The sequence below is a fragment of the Macaca thibetana genome, chromosome 7, assembly GCF_024542745.1.
Source record: "Macaca thibetana thibetana isolate TM-01 chromosome 7, ASM2454274v1, whole genome shotgun sequence".
Classification (NCBI taxonomy): Eukaryota; Metazoa; Chordata; class Mammalia; order Primates; family Cercopithecidae; genus Macaca; species Macaca thibetana.
This window is the reverse complement of record NC_065584.1, coordinates 89,437,000-89,463,117: the sequence shown is the minus strand read 5'-3', so window position 1 is coordinate 89,463,117 and position 26,118 is coordinate 89,437,000. Positions and strand designations below refer to the sequence as shown.

The window sequence follows — 26,118 nt, the reverse complement described above, 5'->3', positions numbered from 1 at the left end:
CATGCATTTGTGTGCCTGGTGTGCGTGTGGGGGTTGGCACACTCTCTAGAAGTGGACCCTTTGGGATGGCCTAGCTTCTTCTGCTGGTGGATGAAGATTTGCTCCTTGCTCCTAGGCATGAGCTTGAAGGGGGTTCATGAAGGGCGTTTAGGAAGTTGTTCAAGGAAGACTGTCAGAGGAAACTGCGAACTGGGCTGAAGAAAAACAACCAGAAAACACAGAAGGAGCTCTCAGCCACTGTGCCTTCAAAAAGAGAGAAAAGTCAGTTCAGGGAGGTGGCTTCCAGCTGACCTCACCCACCTCAGGAGGGGTCATTCCAACCTAGGGTGCTGAGAATCCGGGTGGGATTACCAACAAAAGCTAGAGAACCGTGGGTCAGCGAGCCTTAGGAAGAAGTGGAAAGGAATCTTATCTGCAATAGCCTTCCTATGATAAGTTGTGGCTAACACATGCCTAATGGCTAGAATTAAATGCTGGGAATATAACGGGCTCAACACAGGTCATCCGCGTGTCAAATGTTCCTGCTGTTTTCTACATTGGAGACATTTCCTAGCCTATTCCCAAGCTCATTTAGAAGGGAAGCGGAGGTGCCCCGCCTTACTGGGCGGCGTCCCCTCCAGCGGCTGCCCGGGCCCTGGGCCTGCGCTCCCTCGCGGTGGCGCCAGGTGGCGGGGCTGCGCGCCCTGGAGGAGCTGCGCCTCAGTCGCGGGGCTCTCTCAGCACTGAGGACACCACGCCCTGCAAACTGTTGGGAACTTATCTGTAGCAATCACACTGCTGGCTCCTGTAAACTGGTGTGAGGCCCTCAGGGGTGAGAACAGGATTGCAGAACTGCGCTTACCCTTTTGGAAACTCGTCCAGTGGCAGGAGCAGCCTCCCAGGAGCAGAGCAGACCTGCTCGGTGGTCCCCTCGCCAACCAGGGACCCAAGAAGCCGCTCAAGGAAACACGGTCCCGCGGTGTCCGGGAGGTCCTGTAAGAGCCCTGTAGCTGCCCGGGTTCTGTGAAATGTCAGTGAGGGTGGGGGAGATCTGCGCGAAATCCTGGGAATATGCGAGTCATAACACTTCAGGAGAGGAGCCTAGGGTGCTGGTCCTGCAGGGCGTGGAACCCTCTGCTTCTCCTGAGCAGGCCTTTTCCCTGGGTCGACACGTGGAGCTCAGTGTGAGGCCCTCCTGCAGAGTGGACGCGGATCTTTATGGTCTGCGTTTCTATATTAGCCTCAGCAGCCTGATGACACCTTTATGAAAGGTTGAAACACGATAAATTACCAATATTCCATGTTTTATGTATTCCCCCCAAAGCCGACAATTAAACATGATTCACCAAACAGCAAATACTTTGCATACATCCATTATTGAATTAGTAAAATCCATGTGATGGAGGATGTGCAAACTGCAAATCGTTAACGCTTTAGAACTACATATTTCTGTATTGCCCTGGAAAGAACTGTACACAAATGAATATTCCCTGTCTTTTTAATTTTTACGGACGGAGTGTATGGGCCACATGCAAGTTAGGGGCTGATCTGCTGATTTTGCTGCCACTAGAGCAGAGGGATAGTGAAAGCGGGGCTGAGCGCAGCACCGACCAATCTCATCGCCGCGCTTGCCCCGCGTGGAGGGAGCCGAGTGCCCGAACCTGAGGGAGAGACCTGGTACTAGAATGGCCCGCGGACCCCGGCGTCTCCCGGGGCACGGGGGTTGAGCGCGATCGCCCGCGTTTTACGGCTAGGGAAACTGAGGCGGCCACCGAGGGGACGCCTCGAAACCATTCCTGCGAGAGCTGGCGGCGGCCTTGCTCTGCGAGCTCTTCGCGCCACTCGCCCTCCCCGCCCGCCCGCCGGCCTCAGGATTGAGGAAGTGCGTCTGGGCCCGGCCCCGGCGCGCGGCCCGAGGCGCGGGGGGCAGACGGCTGTGGGACGGCCAGGCCCCGGCCCGCCAGTGTCCGCCCAGCCCCGCGTCCCGGAGCGTCCGTACCCGGGCCCCGCCGCCGCCGCAGGTAAGTGCTGTTCCTCTCCGCGCCCCCCAGGGACCTGGTTGCCTCCTGCGGCCGGCCCGGGAATCCGGAGCCCGCGCCCGCGTCCGCGGGGAGCCCTGGCCTCTGCCTGCCGCGGGCCTGCGCTCCAGGCGGCCGCATGGTCGGACATGGGTGGCCGTTGCGCAGGGGCCGCAGCCCGAGGGGCGCGGAGGGCGTGTGGGGTGACCCCCAGTCTCACGTCCCGGCTGCCTCCCGCCACGCCCGTAGCCCAGCCAACCTGTGGTAGGGGGGTGTGCGGGCCCGAGCGGGGAACCCCGAAACCCCGTATGGGACAGGGTCGGGAACGCTGGGAAGCAGAGGCAAGAAACACAAGCAGGCAAATACACCAGGGCGTCCATATATTTCCTCTCCCTTTGGAGAAAACCCCGTCCTTTAACGGGGAGCGGGCGGAGAGTGAGCGCGCGGTTGTGCCTGTGCCAGGGTGTTGACAAGAGACAGCCCAGGAGTCTCTCACTGCTCCAGGGCTTCCTGGTGTTGCGGGGTGGCCCAGCGAGGCTTCACCCTCCTCAATGTCTGGGTTATGCTTCTTGCCCAGGTGTCTCTGGCTGGTACAACTGCTATGTCTGCCATGGTCTCTGCAACCTACGCAGGACCTTCCCGGCAGGCAGGGACGCAGGCGAGGAAGCCTAGTAAGGCCGGGGTCAGCCGGGAGCCGATGGTGGAGAATATAAAGACCCCTGTGGCCATTTCAACCTACCCCTTCACAGTTTGAGGCCACGAAATTTTTCTCCCACAAACACATCCCCTGCAACAGGTAGAGAAACAGGGACATATAGCTTTTAGCAAACCTCTCACCATGTACACTAATTTTAGAGTTTGCCACTCACTCGCAGGGTATCAAAATGCCCAGACATTAAAGGGACAGCTAGAACATGCACAATTTTGGAAAATGTTAAGTTAAATGTCTTTTATGATTTGATTTTCTTCATCTGTGCCTATGTCCTGAAAGAGAAAATAGTATAACAAACTAACCTCACACCTAATTTGTTCCTAAAGGAGGTTTTGCTGTCAGCCAAACCTTTCCTTCTCCCAAATGTCAATGTCTCAGGGAGTGACCTCACAATCAACTCAGATGCTCAGATCAAAAACATTCAGTCTGTGGATCTACGTCTAAAATGTGTCCTGGTCTGTCCCCTTTTTTCTTATGTCCCCCACCCCTTGTCCCGGGTACCAGCATCTCTTTACTGTAGGATTACAGTTCCCCCTCCCTCCATTCTCTATATAGCAGCGTGTGTGTGTGTGTGTGTGTGTGTGTGTGTGTGTGTGTGTGTGTGTGTTTAAATGGGTAAATAGGACTATATCAGTCCTCTGTATGGAATCCTTCAGTAGCTTCTCCTTGCCATTGGCATGCGATCCAGGAGACCTCCTTCTCCTTACACCCCCAGCTGATCCAGCCTCTGCTATCTCAGACCACCAGGCCATTGCCCCCAGCCACCCTGACTGAGCTCACTGTCCAGCACTGGGCCCCTGCACTGCTGCCTCCCGACTCTTCACATAGCCTCAGAAAGCCTTCCCTGGTCACCCTCTTAAAACCCACACTCTCTCTCACATCCCTCACTCTGCAGCCTCCCCGCAGTCCCCACTCTGTACTCCTTTATCTGTTTAATTTCTCCTTAATTACCTTGTGGTCTCCACTGGAGCTCCTGAGGTCAGAGACTGGTCTGTCTTGCTTACTGCCGCGCCCTCATTCCCATAACTGTAGGGGGAGTCACCCTCTGCATGGTGGTAGAGTGACTGGACAGAGAATGGACAACCCTAACTAACCTGTGGTTTCAGACTCATGGAGCATTTCTCTCCTCCAGCCTTTTTGTGCTCATCTGGGATTGAGAACAACATATTTCTCTGGCCTGCAGCTCCAAGGTATTTTGATGTCCACAAATCCATTAAACACATTTTGTAGGCAAGCCAATGTTAGTAAGGGATGCAAATAGCACTCAAGAGATTTCTAGACTCATGGGCTAACCATTTTGACCAGGATTTTCATTCAAAAAGGAGCTGGGTGATATGAATGAGCATGTCTAGCATGCTTTGCTTACAAGGGTCTTCTAACTCTTCAATATCGACAGTCCTTCCCAAGCCTCCTAAAATACCTGGGTTTCTCTGCTGTCAGAAACTTTATAGCAATTACTTAGCTGTCTGCTCCCCCACCAGCTTCACAAACTCACGAAGTTCCATCTTCATAGAAAGAACTCAGTAAGACATTTGTAGAATGAATGACAGGTTCCTCTCTTTTCTTTTCTCTAGAGTCTTGCTCTATCACCCAGGCTGGAGTGCAGTGGCACAATATTGGCTCACTGCAACTTTCACCTCCCTGAGTTCAAATGATTCTCATGCCTCAGCCTCCCATATAGCTGGGATTACAGGTGCCCACCACCACACCCAGCTAATTTTTGTATTTTCAGTAGAGATGGGTTTTCACTATGTTGGCCAGGCTGATCTCGAACTCCTGACCTCAAGTGATCCACCTGCCTCAGCCTCCCAAAGTACTGGGATTACAAATGTGAGCCACCACACCTGGCTATTTTCTTTTCCATTAAATATTTAGGTTTGTTCATTTATGCAGGTATAAATAGTTGGCAAAAGGAAATTGATGAGGTTTTGAAAAATCATTTAAACCATCATTACTGCAGAAAACCTGTTGATGCCCTCTTTAGGGTGTATAATGAAAACATGTAATTTGTAACCATCATTTGTTGGCACTGATCTGAACCCAAAAGAAGCAGGAGGAAGTAAAGATCCATTTGAATGCAAAGATTGAGCAAAATTTGAATTACCTCATCTTAAATCTTCTACCTTAGAATATAAGCCAAAATACTAATTAGAATTTTAAAACTGCTCCAGGGGCAAAATCTTCCACTGGTAAAGTGATTTTCAAAAGGAAACTGAAAATAAAAAGGGGAACAAAATGTGCTGGGTGAGGGTTAGCCTGAAATAATTTTAAGATTTTTTTTTTAAACTTAAAAACATTGTATGGTAAGACACTTCTGTTTTCAGGAAGAATGTCTAGCATTTGGATTTTTGAAACGCTGTTGGTTATGTGTGGTACTGTTTTGGAGAGGTGTCTGCAAGCAGATGGCAACTGTGCTTCTCAGTTTCTGGATGTGAATGTGTGATTTGGAACCTTTATTTTAAAACAGATTCTGTCTTGCTGGCTCTTCCTCTCTCTGTCACAAATTGATTTTCCAAATCAGGTTTTGCTATTTATAAGGCTTTAATCATCCCCTAAATTTTGCCCAGATTGATTGTTTTTCCTTTCCTCCTTCGACTTTTTAGGCTTCCCAACTTCAAACACGGGTGTTTCCCACACATGGTTTCTCTCGACCATCCCTCTTTGGCTCAGAAACATGTGCAGCATACACAAGGCTGCTGGAGCCTGACTTTTCTAGCTCCGCCTTCCCCTGCCTTGAAGAGTCCAGTCCACCTGGGCCAGGTGCCTGATTTCTAGGCTTTTAGGTGAGAAATTCCCACAACCTTGTCCTGTATCTTACTTTGTGCTCCTACTGCTCACAGTACCTTCTAGAACCTACCCACTGGTGAGGCTGGCATCTGTCCTCCAGCATTGATATTCTGATCTTATTCATTAGGGGAAGGTGAGAGACCCACTGGTCTCCAACTCTGCACACTGATGCTGCAGGTATACCACCCCAGCCCTGTCGTACAGAGAGGCAGCAGAAACTTTACTTTAGCTGAATTCACACAGTAACCCCACCAGCAGGCCAGGGCATAAGGGTAGATGTCTATTTTTAACAGGTGAAAAACTGAGACACACATAAATTTCAGCTGGGGGGTTCACTGCTAACATGTGACAGAGACAATTCACACCTTTGACATCCACACTGTGCTTTTGCCTTTACAGATTGTCTTAGGCATTATTTTTACATAACCTTGATTTAAAAATATATTTTTGGCTGCACTATCACTCCCCGTTTCAGAGTTGTCTAGGTGAGAGAACACAGACAAGGGGTGCTAATTACCTCATACTTCATTACATATAGGATACGCTACAAGAATATTGATAGGCACACAGGCATTTCTTATGGTAGTACCTCGTGTCAGGCCTGAGCTGGACGTGGGTCTTACCCTCCCTCTGGTCCTTCAATCACGGTACCAGGATGGGCACCCATGCCCATGGGGGGTACTCCAAGCTCAGTGGGGGCCCAGCATAGAAGAGCAGCACCTGGTCTCAGCAGTTTATCATAGTCAGAGATTAGTCAGAGATTAGTCTAACCCCGCTTTGGAACTTTTGGGGCCAGATAATTCTTTGTTGCAAATAACAGTCCTGTGCATTGTAGGATGTTTAGCAGCATCCTTGACCTCTACCCATTAGATGCCTGTAGCACCCTCCCCCAACCAAGTTGTGACAACCAAAAATGTCTCCAGACATTGCCAAATATGCCCTGGGAAAGGGGCAGAATTTTTGAGGCTCATTTCTGCTAACCTCTGTCATTTAGCTTCCTGCTAAAGCTCACACTAACTTGACTTCATAACCAGTAATAACTCCCTGTCTTTGGGACTGTTGCCTGACTGCCCCTTTGGGATGACATACTCACCTCTGGCTTCCAGAAGAACTGGCCCTGGGCAAAAAGAGAGCCTTGTATTGTGACCAACCTTAACTATATCTGCCCTACCCCCATTGGAGTGTGCTTCTGAGGGCAAGAGCCTCCTTTAACCATCTTGGCACCACTGAGCCTCACACAGAGCCTGGCTGCCTTGCAAGTGACAGGGGGTGTGTGTTGACTGAACGATGATTGAGTCAGTTACTAGTATGTGTTTTGCAATTGTCTGGGGTTTCATTGAGACTCTTTTCAAGTAGACAAGACCTGAGCCCAGCATCAAGATGGGATGCGGGAGCTCTGCCTTCCCACTGACCACACCTGATGGGTTTGGCTGGATAGATGGACTACAAAAAGGAATATTGCAGAGGGAAAGCTCAATGAACCCATGCAGATATTTGCAGGGGAGGAGGACAGGAATTATAAAGGCTTTCTGATTTTATTGTTTTTCACCCACCAGAACAAGAAAGCTTTCTGCTCATCCATGGCTATGAGTTCATGCCTTAATGCACCCCACGGCCAGTGACAGTGGCAGTGACAACAGCGGGACCTGCCTTTGAAGATTGGCTGCTGCAAGGGTTGATGGCTGGCATGTCGCAAAGACCACCCAGCATGTACTGGTGTGTGGGGCCGGAGGAGTCAGCTGTGTGTCCAGAACGCGCCATGGAGACACTTAACGGTAAGGACAGGGCCATGCTTATGCCTCCCTGGGTGTGACCTGCCATGCTCATCCTGCACGGTGTCTAGGCTATGTAAGAACAAGGGGTTCTCAACCAATGGAAATCAGACGTCCATATTTGGTGCTCTTTCATCATAAAATGTATCTTGGGATTCCTAAATTCTAAAAATTGAGGAACCGTGTACAAAATTGATTGCAGACTCACAGATCTTAACAATTGGGACATCACTTCATGTTGGGTTAAAGAACTTTTAAGAATAAAGATTTAGTTTTGTTTTTTCATTATAAAAAGGATACATATTTATTAAGGAAAAATTGAAAAATTGATTTAAAAAAAGGAAGAAGGAAAAAGAATCATCCAGAATCCCGCTATCTGAAACATAAGCACAATGAGCATCTTGACATGTTCTTTCCTAGTCTGCTTCTCTGTGTTTAAGGGACTTTGTTTTGACTTTATTGCACTTATAAGGTGCATGTAATGTTGTATCTTGCTTTTTTCTCTCAACCTTCTATCAGTGACATTTACCGAGGGCACCACCTAGCTCCTATGATCAAGTGAAGCATCATTTCATTTATTTTATTTATTTTTTTACAATTTAATAATTTGATCAAAAAATGATTCATAAATTGGGCAGCACTCAGAACCAAAAGAAACATCATCTTCTGCGGGAGTGCTATGTGCAGTTATTGTCCTGATCCTTATTCTCCTGTGGGACATTTGGGTTGCTTCTAGTTATTCACTCCCACCCAAAGCATTTCCTTCCCATTTCTTAATACTTGGTTTCAAGGTTATTTCTGTAATGTAGGTTTACAGAAGTTGAATTATTGGTCTTGAACATCTTTAAGCTCTCGGCACATACTGCCAGATTTTCCACTACAGTTGTACCACTTTTAAGACCAATAGGATATCATTGTTAATAAATATTTGTTAATCCCTTAGTATGTACCAGGCACTACAAAGTTCAGAACTTTACAAAATAATGCCATAAAATCCTCATGACAACCTGGAACATGGTACTTTTATTTCCGTTTTATAGCTGAGGAACATGAGGGTAAGAGAAGCCTGGAAACTTCAAGGTCTACAACTCAGAAATCACAGAATTGCCGTCTGAACCCTGTCTTAATGCTGTAACACTCATTCTTAAATGCTAGGCCATACTATGGCAGGTGAAAGTGTCAACATGTTGAGTCTGAGAGGCCCACATTTGTACCCTTAACCGTGTTAAGTAACGATCGGCCACTGTACCTGGCTTGGCAGACACTTTGTTCAGTTGTTTGAGTGTTTTCACTCCATCTGAAATGTCCAGCAGCTGACCAGGGTGATGTTTCTGGAAGGTGTCTTTTCACATCCATCACATTATGAAATGGGAGACGAATTTGCTTCTTGACATTGTCCAGCAATAAATCTTTCCAGAGTGCTCAACTTGTATCTTTGTAAATTTTCTTTTTCTTTGTTTTAGACATATGTCTTTTTTCAGTTGTGTGGTAGAAAGGCCTTGCTCTGTTAGTGTGAGATCGAGGTGACATGGGTGATAGAACACTGTCCCCGATTTGGGGGTAGCACCTCCACATTTCCAGTGCACATGAGGCTCCCTTATCCTCCTGCTGCTCCTCTTGGCAGCCCTGAGGGATGAGGGTGGGGACAGGGACCCTGGGTCTGTTTGGGGCCTGTTGGGTGGGTGACTGTGTCATCTGAAAAAGCCCCACAGGAGGCGCTGCTCCCTCCCCCTCCTGGTCAACAGTTGGTGATCTAAAGGAGTGCTTCTCAACCATGGCCCACAGAGTCACTGGGTAGTGACTCAAACCGGCAGGGCTATGGCACCACCTGGACCCACCAGAGCAGCATCTTGGGGCAGGGGGGCAATGAGTGAGCAAGCATGGGTAATTTTTTCTTTTTCTTTTTTTTTTTTAAAGATAGTGTCTTGCTCTGTCACTCAGGCTGAAGTGCAGGGCATGACCTCGGCTCACTGCAACTTCCACCTCCCAGGTTCAAGCGATTCTCCTGCCGCAGCCTCCTGAGTAGCTGGTACTACAGGCGTGCAACACCACGCCCAGCTAATTTTTGTACTTTTAGTAGAGACAAAGTTTCACCATGTTGGCCAGGCTGGTCTAGAATTCCTGACCTCAAGTGATCCACCCACCTCGGCCTCCCAAAGGGGTGGGATTACAAGAGTGAACCATGGCGCCTGGCCAGCATGGGTGATTTTTAAAAGTTCCCTAGTGATTCTAATGTGTAGCTAAAGTGGAGAATCAGCCCATCTAAATGGTTTGAGTCCCGTAGAGCAGCACTTCTCAAATTATCATGTGCACATGTCCCCTGGGGATCCTGGTGAAATGCAGAATCTCATTCAGGAGGCCTGAGGCACAGAGAGCCTGCGTTTTTTTTTTTTTTTTTTTTTTTTTTTTTTTTTTTTTTTTTTTTTTTTTTTGAGACGGAGTCTCGCTCTGTCGCCCAGACTGGAGTGCAGTGGCTGGATCTCAGCTCACTGCAAGCTCCGCCTCCCGGGTTTACGCTATTCTCCTGCCTCAGCCTCCCGAGTAGCTGGGACTACAGGCGCCAGCCACCTCGCCCGGCTAGTTTTTTTGTATTTTTTAGTAGAGACGGGGTTTCACCGTGTTAGCCAGGATGGTCTCGATCTCCTGACCTCGTGATCCGCCCGTCTCGGCCTCCCAAAGTGCTGGGATTACAGGCTTGAGCCACCGCGCCCGGCCGAGCCTGCGTTTCTAAGTCCCCAGGGATCCCCCACTGATTCTTACAGGTCCCAGGGACCAGGGCACAATGGGCTTTGGACAAACCCGTCCCCACCTCCAAGCTTGTGGCAGGACAGATAACTAGAAAATGTTAAGGTGCTCTGAGAGACCAAAGTGTGGCACTCCCCAGCCCCCCGTGATTCTCCCTAAAGGCCTGCATCTGAGCTTGGCACATGTCCTCTCCTGACTGCTCTGATGGAAAACAGCAGGCACAGAAAAGTCTTTTCTGCCCCAGGCCTCTTTCCCCAGTGGGATCTCAGGAATCCCTGCCATTCCTGTTCTGTGTAACCCAAGAGACACACAAAAGGGCCAAGGACCCTGATGGGACCGCAGCAGCCTTCACTGTGTACTGTTCAAAGAGCTTGAAGTAGAGACAGGACAGGGAAGTGACACCCTGGGACCCCCTGCGAATGAGGGAGGTGTTTGTGCAGTGACCTAACACAGAAAACCAAGAGTTGAAGAGGAGAGGAAAATAGCCTGACATGCCCCAGAAAGTTCTGTCCCCTATTTAGCATTAAGAAAATTCTATTACATATTAATGGATTACAATAATAACCAAATCCTCATAAGGAATCTTGTGAGAAGCTACTAATTTATACCCATACTCAGAGTTTTAAGGTCCCACAGGTGGTACCAGCAGAACTGAGCCTGTGAGCCCCAGCCCTGGAGCTCACTAACAGAATGTATTAATTCCAGGGATTAAAGCCTACAGTGCCCCCTCTGTAAAGCCCAATTTTAATGCATTGCATGTTGGACTTCATTTTCACAGAATATATTAATAAATATGTACACTAAGGCCACAGCCAAGGAGCAGGTAATGCTCAAAGGGTGGTGTGTGGTCACGTGTGTGTGCTGGGATTGCAGTCACTGTGCTTTGCTCATCTCTGCTGTTTATGTTTCCTACGATATCTACACATTGCTTTTTGTTTTGTTTTGCCTTCTTTTGCGTCCAGAACAATAATATTGCAAGCTATTTTAAAATTATTGTTTATTTAAGTACTGATGATTCGTGATTAGAATCTAAGCGGTGAACCTCCTGTGCTTACATCCAAAGTTAGATCTGCTTCCACTGGCCTCTTTGCTTTGATGTCTTTCTGGAATAAATGTGGAATACTTGACTTACTATGACTGCAGCTGATCCCCCTGCAGGAATCACCCTCTGAGCCTGTCCCCAGAGCCTAAGCTGGATTTGTCCCATCCCACCTTCTCCCAGACTTCCTGGGATGATAGGGAGTCCTGTTTCCCCTCTCCTACCCCCCAAATCCACCAGCCTCACTCAGGGCAGACTGTTCAGGCCTAATTTCCAGCTCCGGCTAAGAAAAGTTGGCTGCCAGAAGGAAAATTAATGATACTCAAAATTATGTAGGTTCAGTTTTCTCATGCTTTAAAAATCTTTGTTAGATAACGTGTTTGAAAACAATAATGTTCTTAGTATACTTCCGAGTACACTTTAGAAAAAGACCCACACTTTAAAAAACAGTGTCTACTTTTGGATGTTGGGGTAATGGTATTTTAAATTTTTCATTTGTGTACTAGGCTTGCCTTTTCACACCCCCTACCTGTTGTGACTTGCGTGACCTCAGCTCATGTTTGTTTAGAATGGTTAATCCTTTCAAAGTCCCTGGATGTAGGGGGCTTTACCCAGCTGGTATGGGGCTGGGGTCTGTGTGTGTCTGCCCTGCCGTGCGGCCCGCTGTGTGTTTGTGCAACACAATTGTGTCCCAGGAAGGTGTGTGACAATCTCCACCTCATTAGCACCGGCAGCAGTCAGCTCGCCTGTGGTGCAGGAGGAACGGCTGGAAAGTTTTGATGGGCGTAGAGTTTGCCAGCTGACAGAGCAGCTGTCAATGAGATACTGGGCATGGGCTGCAGGGCGTGCACTACTTTGACAAATATGTCATTAGATGTTCATTCTTCTGAGTATGTCTAACACCAGCCAGAGTGGAAAAACCAGTCCTGCCAGCCAAGGAGAGCTGTCCTGGAAAGTAGGGAAGTCAGGAAACTTCCAGATAATTCAGGTGGAGAATACTTGGGGAGACTTCTGGATTGCGGAGGGTGGGTGGAGCTTGATCAGACATCACCCAAGCAGGGGCTCGCACCCCCAGCTCTCTGTGAGTGGCCATCGCTTCGGTCCTGAAAGCCCTGCCACGGTCACACACCTCTCAGAGCCCTGCCCACCACCGGACCCAGCATGGACCAAAGGAGGAGAAGGAACATTCCAGAAGGTCTTCAAATTCCAGGTTGTTTCATGGCTACTTCCAATGTCTTGTTTTTTTCTCCTTTGGCTTTTTCAAATCTGCATTTGAAATACAACTTCTTAATATAGGAGCTAAGAGGTTTGCTCAAGTGGGGCCTCCTCCTGCCTTCCAGAAATAGAAGTAGGAAATAGGTCGAATTAGGAAGAGCCTCTAGGGTGGCAGCCGGCCTTCTTGTAGGGCCATAGCAGGAAAGTCTACAAAGGACAGATCCCCACTGATGAGCCAGCCCACATCTCTGACTTGTTCCTCCTGTTGGTGTCCTGCCTGAACGTGCTGAGCTGTATTCACACCATGGGAGCCACAGGAAACAGGGCAGGCAGGGCCTTGCAGCAAAGGAGATTCCAGCCTGGCTGCAGGAGCAGGCCAGCCCCTCCAGGGAGCACACAGCCACGTCTGGTCAGGAATCTTTTAATGAGTGAGGAGAAGGACAGGGAGGCTGATTGGTGGCCCAGGTGGCGGGCGAGGTGGCTGTGTGCGTCCATCCATGCAGGTGGCAGTTAGCACAGCTGTGCTTCACACTCACAAAGCAGAGCCCAGCTACAGATGCTCCAGGCCTTGATGAGCCTTTGAACATTCGTTTTAACCTGAGGCTTAGATCTTCTCCTAATTACTTGTCCGTAATGTGCTTGCTTACTTGTAGCAATGGGGAACTGACTCCCTAGCAACAATGCCTTTCTGTGGACAGCTCTGGTAGGAAGTGGATGCTGTGGGACTCTCCTCATGCCTGGCTTTATTCATTTAGACAGATCGGAATCCCTTAACCCATTTCTTGGAGTCAATAAAAGCAAATGTGTTGCCCTCCCTGCAAATTCCTTTTTAGGCTGAGTAAGCCATCCCACTGACAGGCCGTCAGCAACTTTACATGTTCCACTTAGATATCACAATAGCTTTTTGACTTCTCTGTATGTGGCCTAATTATTCGGCCATACACACCTGGGTCCATGGGGAGAGCTGCCCCTACCTGCCTCCCCACCCTGCCATGGACGAGCTCTCAGGAGTACCCCCACTGATCCACCCCATTCTAGGTGGCCCGAGCCTGAAGGTGGTGGCTCACCGGAGCCCCAGTCCTTACCCCCTGCCCGGCCTCCCCCACTCCACACTTGCTCCTAACTTGGCCTCCTTTATGTGGGGTGTGCAGGGCAGCCCTATCTACTGGCCTCTGTGCTTGCTAGGGAGCAGCCCAGGCTCACTTGGCATGCATTCAGCCACCAAGAGAGAAGATTTTCTTACCAGCCATCTGCCCTGGCCCCCATAAAGAGGTCAGCAGCCTGACAGCAGGGAGATGTCCGTGTGGGCATCCCTAGGCCCCTGAGCAGAGGGACAAGGATTTTTACCCCTCTTGGTTTGCTTGAGTCAGACTTTGAAGGAGCCATCACTAGGGATTTTTATGAAATTCTTTAGTTCTCTGGGAATGGAGCCCTCCCACCCCACCACTCCCAATGCCATGTAAGTTTAAACTTGAGTGTGTGAATTGCACGCACATTTTTGGAAAGTTTGATGAATGAAAATAAGGAGCTGCTATTATTCTTTGGAAGCCCCAATTCTGAGTCCCTTCACTATTCAGGCCACCCTTGGGTTCAGTTTGTCCAGATTCTACTTAGTAGCCATCTTGCTACTTATTAGGTGACATTTGTCATAAAGAAGAAAAGAAAAAAACCAAACAGAAACACACATCTCAAGCAATAGAATCCTTCCTGAGCTCATCACCCTTATGCTGCACAATGAAGCACACATTAATCAGAACTTATATTTTCAACTGTAAAGAACTTTTGAGGATTGCATTTCCTTTCGCTAATGCTGCTGGGGTTGTGCCTGGCGACATCCTCTCATCCTTCATTCAACATCCAGCACCCAGGGGCCGTGGCATGTTGCCAAATGTTGGCTTAAAATCACCTACCTGGTCGTTTCAGAGAACCAAGAACAAAAATAATTTACATGACACTTTGAACTTTTCAGTGACTTAGAGATATTTAAAGGCAGATAATATTTTAATCAATTATTTTAAATATGGAACCATGTGACGATGCAAATTTGAGGTTAGAAATTGAATATAAATGGATGAGAATGGCTCTCTGAAGTTCCTGTTGGCAGCTTAGTTTGGACTTGACACAGCCATGTGAACTCGGAGAGATAAGTGGGTGGTCACAGGTGGTTCACACCTGCGGGACCTCACTCTGCTGGATGGGGGAGGCCAGAGCAGGGCTCCTCCAGTCATTTTGCCCCTACCCCAGCTTCCAGGCTTAAATGGCTCCAGTGGGCAGTCACCCCAGTCTCTGTGCAAACATCACAAGCACCCATGGGTTCAAAAATAAGAAGCAAGCGAAGAGCCCCTACCTGACAGTGGACTACGAGCATTCTCCTGGTGCCTGACTCCACCCTGAAGGTTAAGAAAAAAGTTATTTATATGGAATTCCACAATTCGCACAGTGGATTGAAATGATAAGGAGAAAGCCACAGTTATTCTTGGCCCCCTTTCCATCACACCCATGGGTAATCACTGTTAGCTGAGTGTGTTTTCTTTTATTTGTTTTGACACGGAGTTTCGTTCTTGTCACCCAGGCTGGAGTGCAATGGTGCAATCTCGGCTCACTGCAACCTCTACCTCCTGGGTTCGAGCAATTCTCCTGCCTCAGCCTCCTGAGTAGCTGGGATTACAGGCGCGTGCCACCATGCCCAGGAAATTTTTCTATTTTTAGCAAGATGGGGTTTCACCATGTTCCCAGGCTGGTCTAGAACTCCTGACCTCAAGTGATCCACTTGCCTCGGCCTCCCAAAGTGCTGGGATTACAGGCATGAGCCACCGTGCCCAGCCTGAGTATGTTTTCTTCCTACCCTCTTCTGAAGCACAAGTATGATTCTTTTTGTGTATATTTCTGGTTTTACGTGCATATTCAGCTGTACATATTATTGTGCAACTTTTTTCTCTTGAGTATGTCTTCTTTTCTCTTGAGTATGAGTTCCCTCTATATGCACCACATTTGGTGTGAATACAACCATGTTTCATCAATCTATTATTAAAATGTCTTTAGATCCTTTCTACCTTTTGCTTCCAAGAGTGGAATATTACTTCATATGCCCCAGAAGAATGGCAGGATCACAGAATAAGCACATTAAAAATTACCAAAGGAATCATACCCCTGGTTAATGAAGGCTGTCAGACAGAAGGGACTATAACATAGGAAAAGCAACAAGGCCCTGCCCCAGTGTCAACTCCCAAAAGAGTTGTTAGTTCCTGTTTCTGGTTTTAGTTCTTCAGGTAATTACCATTTCTCAATATAAAGAAGATGCCTGCACCTCTCTATTGCTGATCTGTTGAAACGTGTCTGTTGACTTCCTGCCATGATAAATGAATATTTCCTTCCCTTTTGCACCCCATCTATCTGCTGCTCCCTCTGCATTTCATTCTTTTGGGGCCGACTCATCCCTAGGTTGCATTTGTGACTTTAAATAATATGTTCCCTTCGTGATGACAAGTGCCTGGAGACTCAGTATTCTGTGGGGCCCTGAAGACGAGCACCACCCCCACTCCCTGCTACCTCCATCCACCTCCCACCCCCACCCAGGACTCTTACTTTGCACCCTTCGATTTAATTGGAATGCATCAGCAAGAAAATGCCTAAGAAAGAGCTCCTGGGAGGCTCCTGCAAGAGACTCCGCATTCCTGAGGGCATCTTCATTTCGCCTTCTCCTGCAATCTCAATTGGAATCCTCTGCCTTTGGAACCTTCTCCATTGTCCTCTGATGTGGTGTTATTCTCACTGCTCTGTGGTGACCTGGTTTTCCCTTTCAGAAGCTTTTAGAATCTTCCCTGTGTGCTTGGTCTTCCAAAATTTCCCAGGGAAAGACCTGGGTGAGGGTCCTTTTCCATTCCTGCTGCTTGGCACTGGGTAGGCCAAGCATGTATCCTTTTCATGCCTGGGACATTTCTTGTATTTTATTTGATAATATTTTTCTCTTCTGCTTTCGCTATAGTTTTGTTTTGTTTGTTTTTCTGGAACTCCTATTAATTAAGATACAGGTTGCTTATCTTTTCACTCACATTTTCCAACTATTGTTCTGTTTCTTAATGTTTATAAACTTTTGACAAGTCCCAGTAACTCACGCTGGTAATCCCAGCACTTTGGGAGGCTGAGGTGGGCGGATCACTTGAGGTCAGGAGTTCCAGACCAGCCTGGCCAACATAGCGAAACCCCGTCTCTACTAAAAATATAAAACTTAGCTGGGCATGGTGGCACACACCTGTAGTCCCAGCTACTCAGGAGGCTGAGGCAGGAGAATCGCTTGAACCTGGGAAGCAGAGGTTGCAGTGAGCCGAGATCATACCACTGCTCTCCAGCCTGGGCAACACAGCCAGACTCCATCTCAAAAAAAAAAAAAAAAAAAAAGATTTGCCTGACTTTATCTTCTAACCTCTCTATTGAGCATTTCATTTTGGAACTCAATCTTAATTTCCAAAACTCTTTCCTGTTCTTGGTTGTTTATTTTCATAGCATTGTGCTCCTGTGTTATGTATGCAGTATTTTCTTGAATTTCCCGAAGGATCCTAATTGCCATTTATTTTATTTTATTTTGGTGTCAGTCTTATCTTCTCAGTTAATTCTTATTTATTTATTTAAAAAGTCAAAATCATGTATTGAAACCAACATTTTACAGTGAATTCCAGACAAATCAATAATTATATGATTCAAAGCATTATTAGGGAAATTTGCAGTCAGCTGACTTTGTAGGCAAAGAATGTCTATAAATTACAAAGAAAGCAATTTCCTAGGATACTAAGTCAGTGAAAACACTGGCAGAAAAATATTTTTCACTGGCACTTATTTTTGAAGTTCTTTTTAATGACCTCTGCATTCTCTATATTTCTTCTAAGCCCCAGCTTTGTGTTTGTCTTTATTAATTCAGCATGATTATTTCAACCATTCTTATGCACCCATTTGTGGAGGACACTGTTCCGGATGCTGGGGACACAGCAGGAGTGTGGCCTCTGCTCTTACAGGGCTTCCAATTGTAGCAGGAAAAGTAGACAGCAGAGAGCAAGAGAGCTGAGCAAGGTAGCTCATGCCTGTAATCCCCGCACTCTGGGAGACCGAGCAAATGGATCGCTTGAGCTCAGGAGTTTGAGACCAGCCTGGGAAACATGGCAAAACTCCGTCTCTACAAAAAAAAAAAAAAATTAGCCGGTCATGGTGGCACACACCTGTGGTCCCAGCTACTTTGTGGGGGCTGAGGTGGGAGGATTGCTTGAGCCTGGGAGGCAGAGATCTCAGTAAGCAGAGATCACACCACTGCATTTCAGCCTGGGTGACACAGCAAGAAACTGTCTCAAAAAAAAAAAGGAAGGAAGAAGAAAACCAGAGAGTGATGCTCAATGAAGCATTAGAGTAACATCATGTACAAAAGAGGCACAATGTGGCCATTTTTATTTGTTATTAGGTAAGGCATTGATGTTGAATCTCAGGTCTGCTCAGTTGACCAGAAGGAGGCAGCCACAGGAAGGCTGGGAAGAAGAGTGTTTATCAAACATACTGAAAATAACAGAGAATGATATGCCCAGCCCTCCCTCCTGTGCCTAGTCTTAGTCATACACTCCAGGCTATGTCAGAGTCTGCTATGGTCAGGGCCCTGGGAAGCCAGGAAAATGTCCTCATGATGCTTCTATTCCAGCGGGGCAAACACAGTAAATAAACCTGCACTCTACTGTCAAGAGCGAACAGGGCCATGACAGAAATCAACCAGGCTGCAGGGATGGAGAGTGACAGGCATAGGGCACTATTGCCTATGATCAGAGATCAGGGAAGGTGTCTGGGGGGAGGTGGCATTTACAGAGAATGAAGTGAATGGAATCAGGAGGTCAGTCCTTCAAAGGAGCTCGGAAATGGTGCTCCTGGCAAGGCATCAGTGAGTGCAAAGGCTGGGCAGTGGGAATGAGATCGGTAGGTTTGAGTGACTGCAAGATGACCTGTGCAGTTGGGGCAGAGTGAGAGAAGCACCAAATGGGGCTGGAGAGGTGAGCCTTCACAGCAGGAGTGTAGATTTTGTTCCAAGGTTGATGGAAATATCTGAGGAGCAGCATGATCTTGTTTAGGGAATTAGAAGGCTATTGCCAGAGCTCTGGAGAGAAGGCACCAAGGGGGCCAGGATGGTGGGGTGGGAGTGGGAAGAAGAGAATGCACTGAGAATAGGTTTCAAAAGAAAGCTATCAGGACTTGTGTGGGTATCCATGCACAAGTATGTAACAAACCACCCTATCACTTGTTGGCTTGAAAGAACAACAAATTATCATTTCCCAGGTTTCTGTGGGTCAGGAATCTAGGCAGGGCCCAGCTGGTGGTTCTTCTTGCAGGAGCAGGCTTTGATATGGGTTAGGTGAGTGAGGAGTAAAGGAAGGAAGAATCAAAGATGTACCCATCACTCAGATTTAGCTAACATTAATATTTTGTCATTTTTGCCTCAAAGAAAATATTTTAAGAAGTCAAACCTTACAGGTACAGCCAGAACCCCTTTGGATCGCTGCCTGATCACTGCTCTCCTTCAACTCCAAGGGTAGCCATTATTCTGAAGTTCGTGTGAATCCCTTATGGCTGTATGTGTGTGTTTGTCTGTAAATACATGGTGTTGTTTCTGCCTTGCCAGGTGAATCCGCTCTGGGCTACCACTTACTGCGTGGGGATTGGCATGAACTCCACAATATCATCCACTGAGGTTAGGGAATAGGCTTTATTAAGAGAAAGAAAATCACAAAGCCTGAATCTGCAAGATGGTGTGACATGTGGCCCCCAGCCTCTCCTTTAACAGAAAGCTATTACAGGGCCTCTACTGGCTAGGGCTGGATGGGGCGGGGTTCTACTCCAGCCAAGGGTCCAGCCTGGGTCTTCCCTCTCAGAGCCCAGCCTGTCAATAGCATGCTAGCTGTGGGTGCTGGCTGCTTACATGGGGCAACTCGGGGTCTGTGGGATGTGCAGTCCTCTATGATGCAGCCACCAGACCTGTGGGAAACTGAACCTGGGTGCTCTCACTTCAGCTGGGAGAAGGGGACATCTCTCAGCTGGCTCATTGTCCAGCTGTGGTAGGGATGGGGTAACCAGAGTTCTGTTTTGTCAATCCTGCTCCTTTCAGAACAGTTTCCATACAAAAATGTTGGATTAAATATGTTAATACTATACCAATCTTTTTGCAGCTTGCTTTTTCAACCAACATAAGTTTGATAATATAAATACGTGCTATATTTTTCAAGAAGCGGGATATATCACTTTGCCTATAAAACCATACAGGCCTGGTGCTTTTTAATGGGTAGATGTCTCACTATTGATTCTCTGTCTTTAAAGGTTATAGTTTTATTTAAATGTTCTATTTCTTCTTGAGTTATTTTACGCAATACAGTTTTTAGATAGTTATCCATTTAATCTAGATTTTCGAATATTTTAGCATGAAGTTCATAATGGTTCAGGATTTTAAAATATATTTTTAAACTATCTTATTAATTTTTAATAGATGAATTGCACACAATTTACTTACATACAATTTAAAAGTACAAAAGGGAATACAATGAAAAGTACCCATTCCCGCCCCCCACCCAGACTTAGTCTTTCAATTGCCCTCTCTTCCAAAGAATCAGGGTTAATACTTAGTTCCCCTTTTTCTTGGCCTCAGAAACCACAGTTTTTAGGCCTGAATTCAAAATGTCATATTTTTCCCTTTTCATAAGTCTTTAGCTATGTGGAACTTTAAAATGTTATATTTTTATCTTAGATTTTTTTTAAATGTTTATTTATTTACTTATTTATTTACTTAGAGACAGGGTCTCACTCTGTCATCCCAGCAGGAATGAAGTGGCGACCTCTAGGCTCACTACAGCAGCCTTAATAGCCAGGGCTTAAGCGATCCTCCTACCTCATCCCCCTAAGTAGCAGAGACTACAGGCATACACCACCACGCCTGGCTAATTTTTGTTTTTTTTCTAGAGATGGGGTTTCACCATGTTTCCCAGGTTGGTCTCAAACTCCTGAGCTCAAGTGATCCACTTGCCTCAGCCTCCCAAAGTGCCGGGATTACAGACGTGAGCCACCGTGCCCGGTCACTTTTTTAAGATTATTTATTACAGAAACTTTTGAACACAGTATACAAGTAGAGAGAATATTAAAAATGGACCCCTTTTTACCCATTACCCAATTTCAGTAATTATCACACATGGGCAATCTTTTTTTAACCCTCTTGTTTTTAGTTGACATGTAATAATTGTGCTTGTCTATGGGATACAGAGTGATATTTGGATATATGTATATAATATGTAATGATCAAATAAGGATAATTAGCATATCCATCACCTCAAATATTTATCATTTCTTGGTGTTGAGAACATGCAAAAGCCACTCTTCTAGCTTTTTGAAAATAGACCACAAACTATTGTTAACTCAATTCCCCCTCCACTGGAACTTACTCCTCCCATGCAGGTAACCCACCTTCTGCCCTCCTCCCTCCTTCCCCCACATGACCAATCTGCATCCATGTAAATCCCCTTCTATCTCTTTCCAGATGATTTAGAACCCAATTCCATACTTATAGCTTAAGAAGTCTAAAAAAGAAAAAAAAATACATTTAACATACATTTAAATGTATGTTTAAAAATGTATGTTAATGGGCCGGGCGCGGTGGCTCAAGCCTGTAATCCCAGCACTTTGGGAGGCCGAGACGGGCGGATCACGAGGTCAGGAGATCGAGACCATCCTGGCTAACACGGTGAAACCCCGTCTCTACTAAAAATACAAAAAACTAGCCGGGCGAGGTGGCGGGCGCCTGTAGTCCCAGCTACTCAGGAGGCTGAGGCAGGAGAATGGCGCGAACCCGGGAGGCGGAGCTTGCAGTGAGCTGAGATCCGGCCACTGCACTCCAGCCCGGGCTACAGAGCAAGACTCCGTCTCAAAAAAAAAAAAAAAAAAAAAAAAAAATGTATGTTAATGTATGCCCACAATAGCATGCTATTGACAGGCTAGGCTTCTGAGAGGGGAGACCCAGGCTGGACCCTTGGCTGGAGAGGGCCGGGCACAGTGGCTCACGCCTGTAATCCCAGGACTTTGGGAGGCTGAGGTGGGTGGATCACCTGAGGTCAGGAGTTTGGGATCAACCCGACTAACATGGAGAAACCTCGTCTCTACTAAAAATACAAAAAATTAGCCAGTTACGGTGGCAGGCACCTGTAATCCCAGCTACTCGGGAGACTGAGACAGGAGAATCGCTTGAACCCAGGAGATGGAGGTTACAGTGAGCCCAGATTGTGCCATTGCACTCCATCCTGGGCAACAAGAGTGAAACTCCATCTCAAAATAAATAAATAAAAATAAATAAATAAGTCAAAATATCAAATATCTAGTCAGTGTTCAAATGTCCTGGATTGCCTCTGTTTTTATCGCTGGTTTGTTTGAGTCAGGTTTGTTAGTCAGTGCCCCTGCATGCTGGGACATGGGACCGTACAGTTCCTAAGTCTCTTAATTTCTATCTTATTCCCTCAATTTCTTTTTCCTTGCAGTTTCATTGTTGATAAAGCCACATTGTTTGTCCTTTGTAATTTTCCACAGTCTGAATTTTGGCAACTGCATTTCTATGTGAGGCCTGACATGTTCCCACATTCCCTATGTTTTTGTAGATCCAGAGGTCTGATTAGATTTAGTAAGTGGTTTGGCAAAAATGCCCAATAGATGGTGTATACTTCCTCTTGCATCACTTAGTCACATAATGTCTAATTGCCTCTGTCTGATGTTTAGAGTTTTTTAATGATTTTCATTGGTGTCAGCACAGTCACTCATTATAAATGTCCTAATGGTTTTTCGACTTTTCACACAATGGTTTTATCAGTCATTGATGGTTGCTTAGATCAATTATTTAATTCAAGGTTGTAAAGTGGTGTTATTTTAAGTCTATCTTTCCTTCTTCATTTATTAGCTGAAAGGCATCTCTAAAGAAGAAATTTCTTCCATCAGCTCTGTGGTACCTTGAGTTACAGTTTGTAAAGCAAAGTCAGGGTAAATCGTTGGGTTTTTTTCTCTTACTTTTCTTATTCATTCTCCTGAAAATAAGTCAATTTCCTAGCACCTTTTGAAGGCCGCCAATGAAGGTGGGTTTTTTTTCCCCTTGGTATCATTATGAACTCATGGATTTTAATTTATTGGATTCTTGATGCTAAAACTCTTCCCCTTTTGCCAGTAGGCCCCCTGAGTAGCTTCCTCTATCTTTTGGCATGACTCCAGGAGTCTTTGATAACTTCCTTGCTTTCTGACGTGACAAGACGTCCAGGGCCAGGTTGTCATATACTGTCCCAGATGCACAATGCACTGTTTCTCCAAGAACCCCTGTGTCCTTTGCTGATGATGCCATGATTTTAAGTTCTCTAATGTAGCTTTATCTTTTTGTTCCAGATATTGCTTGTGTGTCCTCACATGTCCTGCTCTCTCTCTCTCATTCTTTTGTTGATCAGTCTTTCCATAAGATTATTTATTTCGCTAGTCCTTTATTATTCTTTTTTCTAAATTTACTCCTCCTTTTTTTCAACTTCTGGACTAGTATCCTGTCACTTCAGAGGATTCATATTTTTGCAACTTGAGAATTATTCTTCTTTATTTAAGTATATGCTTCTGAAATTCTTATTAGACACATTTTGGAAAACTTCAAGAAATATGTTCGATATCTCTCACTCTTTTATCTCTACTCCCAGCCTCCTTATCTTTTGGTGCTGCATCCTCCTCTTGGTCTTCCAGATTCCTGATTTGACCTGTAGCAGTGTCTCTGCTCTGCAGCCCACCTACTGTGCTTCACAGTGCAACTCTTCTCGTATTAATTTTCAAGAGTTTTAGTTGATTCTTGTTTGTGGATGCTGCATCCTCCCGTTTCTCTCCAAGACATTAGTAATATTTATTCTGAGTTCATTCTTGCTCTGCTAACATTAATTCTGCATAGAGAAGGGCCCTGGAGGTGCTGGAAAGCTGGAGCCTGAGATTCTGCTTAGGGAAGCTCCCATGCTAACTCCATCTTTTCCTCCAGGATAAGGATGAACAGTTGCTAATACCAAGCTGTGTTGTGAACCAGGAGAGACCAAAGCTCCCTCATCTCAGTGACTGTGTGATTTGTGTAGGCTTCCCCTGAGCAGTAATGTAAGGATGCAGCAAGACGTGCAGACTCTCTGACCTGGCTAGACCCTGCCTTGCACAGGCATTGTCACCATCAGCTGCTCACCTCTTCCTGGGGACTCTGAGGCCCAAGGGGGACAGCGGTGAAATATGACACAGCCTCTCCCCTAGGTGATCAGTCTGCTTCCAATGAGACTGTGCCCTTGGCTACATAAATAGGGAACATAAACCAGCTTATTTTCTTTGTGTGTGTGTGTGTCTCTTTGTGTGTGTGTCTGTGTGTCTGCGTGTCTATGTGTGTGTCTATGTGTGTATCTATGTGTGCATGTGTGTGTCTGTGTGTGTCTGTATGTGTGTCTATGTGTGTGTCTGTGTGTTTGTGTGTGTCTGTGTCTCTGTGTGTGTTCGTGTGTGTCTGTGTCTGTATGAATGTGTCTGTGTGTCTGTGTGTGTCTTTGTGTGTCTGTGTGTGTGCCTGTGTCTGTGTGTGTCTGTGTCTCTGTGTGTGTGTGTGTCTGTATGAGTGTGTCTGTGTGTCTGTGCGTGTCTTTGTGTGTCTGTGTGTGTGCCTGAGTCTGTGTGTGTCTGTGTCTCTGTGTGTGTCTGTGTCTCTGTGTGTCTATGTCTGTGTGTGTGTGTGTGTGTGTGTGTCTGTGTCTGTGTGTGTCTGTGTGTGTCTGTGTGTGTCTATGTCTCTGTGTGTCTGTGTGTGTCTGTGTGTCTGTGTCTGTGTGTGTCTATGTCTCTGTGTGTGTCTGTGTGTCTGTGTGTGTGTGTGTGTGTGTCTATGTCTCTGTGTGTGTGCCTGTGTCTGTGTGTGTGTCTGTGTCTGTGTGTGTGTGTGTCTGTGTGTCTGTGTGTGTGTGTGTGTGTCTATGTCTCTGTGTGTGTCTGTGTGTGTGTGTGTGTGTGTGTCTGTGTGTGTCTATGTCTCTGTGTGTGTGTGTCTGTGTGTGTGTCTGTGTGTGTGTGTCTGTGTGTGTGTGTCTCTGTGTCTGTGTGTGTGTGTGTCTGTGTGTCTGTGTGTGTGTGTGTGTGTGTGTGTGTAAGGTGGGATGTGTCTTCCTGCTGACCTGCGGCCTGCCTGTGTGCTGACTCGGTTAGTGGAGTTGGTGCTTCTCTTTACGGTGCTGCTCTTCCTCAAATGTGTGTGGGTGCCTGGGTGGATGCTGAGTGTTCTGTTTGGGATTCCCCGTAGCTGTCTGTGAACACAGCATTTGTCACAGTAGCCTGCTAAGAGGAGGGCCAGGGGACTGCAGCAGCCTGCCTTGGGGACATCCAGACCATGTCTTCCGGGTAGTAGGCTCCATGTACCTCCTGGGAGTTGCCCACCACACTTTCTCTTTAGCCCACATCGAGTGTAGACCCATCAGTCCCAGGCTGCCTGGCACAAGCTGGAGAGGGGCCAGATCCACAGGAGTCTGCCCACTATGGCTCCCCACTCCTCCCAGTCGCCTTGCTGGTGACCTGGGGGCCCTCTTGCTTCCCATGTCCCCCAACAGCCTCGGAGCACTCCCAAGCCTTCTCCACCTCATGCACAATGGACTCTGGTCTTCTTAGGTTGCTCCTTCCTTTCCCATGCTAATAAGGCTTGTTGATATTTGGTTTTTTTGTTTTTGTTTTTTTGAGACGGAGTCTCGCTCTGTCGCCCAGGCTGGAATGCAGTGGCCGGATCTCAGCTCACCGCAAGCTCCGCCTCCCGGGTTTACGTCATTCTCCTGCCTCAGCCTCCCGAGTAGCTGGGACTACAGGCGCCCGCCACCTCGCCCGGCTAGTGTTTTGTATTTTTTTTAGTAGAGACGGGGTTTCACCGTGTTAGCCAGGATGGTCTCGATCTCCTGACCTCGTGATCCGCCCGTCTCGGCCTCCCAAAGTGCTGGGATTACAGGCTTGAGCCACTGCGCCCGGCCGGTTTGTTGATATTTGTAATAATTTCTAAGGATTTGGAGCAGGAGGTGGTAGCTACAGCCGGACTCAGCCTGCTGTCTTGATCTCATCTTCCAGCATCTCCTGGGCATCTCCAAGGTGTGCACTTGCAGGAAATACTGAGTGAGAGTATCAAGAACCTGGGCTCTACAGTCGGAAGGAACTGGGTGCAAATCCTGATGCCTCCACAGCTAGTCCTATCTGTAACAGGGGCATGGTTAGAATCTGTTTGCGGAATGCTTAGCACCAGACTAAGTGCACATGCTAGGTAGACCCTCAAAAAAATGGCCTTTTTTTTTCTCTTTCTCTGTTGGGCAAATTATGTAGCCTCAGCTGGACTCTATTTCTATTAGCAAAAATGATAATAATATTACAATGATAAAAAAGTAGGGTCCTTACAAAATGGGGAGTCTGATTTTATTTGGCTCTAACCTAGAGAAGGCATGGCTTAAAGTGATGGAAGACATGAATTTAAAATGTGGCCAGTCTTCATTTTCAAATGTGTGTACACTGAAATGTGATGACCCTCAAATCCAATCATCAAAATTAAAGCTGTTTAATTAACATTTTAAATAAAAATATTTTAATTAAAGTCCAAATCTTTCCTTGCTTCATCTTCAGAATGCTTTTTTTTCTTTTTTTCCAAATTACAAAACCTGTATGTCTCACTGAAGAAAACTGGTATGAAGTTTGAAAATTCATGGAGTAAACAGGGCTGACGATGTGGTGCCCAGAGTCCCCCTCTGATTCTGTTGGTAGCAGTCGTGGGTGGTCATGGGGCCTCTCTGCTCACAG

General features: G+C 46.7%; 1 protein-coding gene across 4 annotated transcripts in view; it reads left to right on the top strand.

The window, feature by feature from the left end:
- The first annotated feature begins 770 nt into the window (after positions 1 to 770).
- LRRK1 (leucine rich repeat kinase 1) overlaps positions 771 to 26,118 on the top strand; it is a 154,324-nt gene continuing 128,976 nt past the window's right edge. Inside the window, exons 1-2 of one of the 4 annotated variants that reach the window (XM_050799741.1) lie at positions 771 to 974; positions 7,053 to 7,271. In XM_050799741.1, coding sequence (XP_050655698.1) covers positions 7,175 to 7,271 — 97 coding nt within the window. In that variant the 5' untranslated portion in view covers positions 771 to 974; positions 7,053 to 7,174. Of the gene's footprint in view, positions 975 to 1,057; positions 2,001 to 3,361; positions 3,900 to 7,052; positions 7,272 to 26,118 lie in introns of those variants that run through there. The other 3 variants (XM_050799743.1, XM_050799740.1, XM_050799742.1) reach the window with 3 other exon arrangements.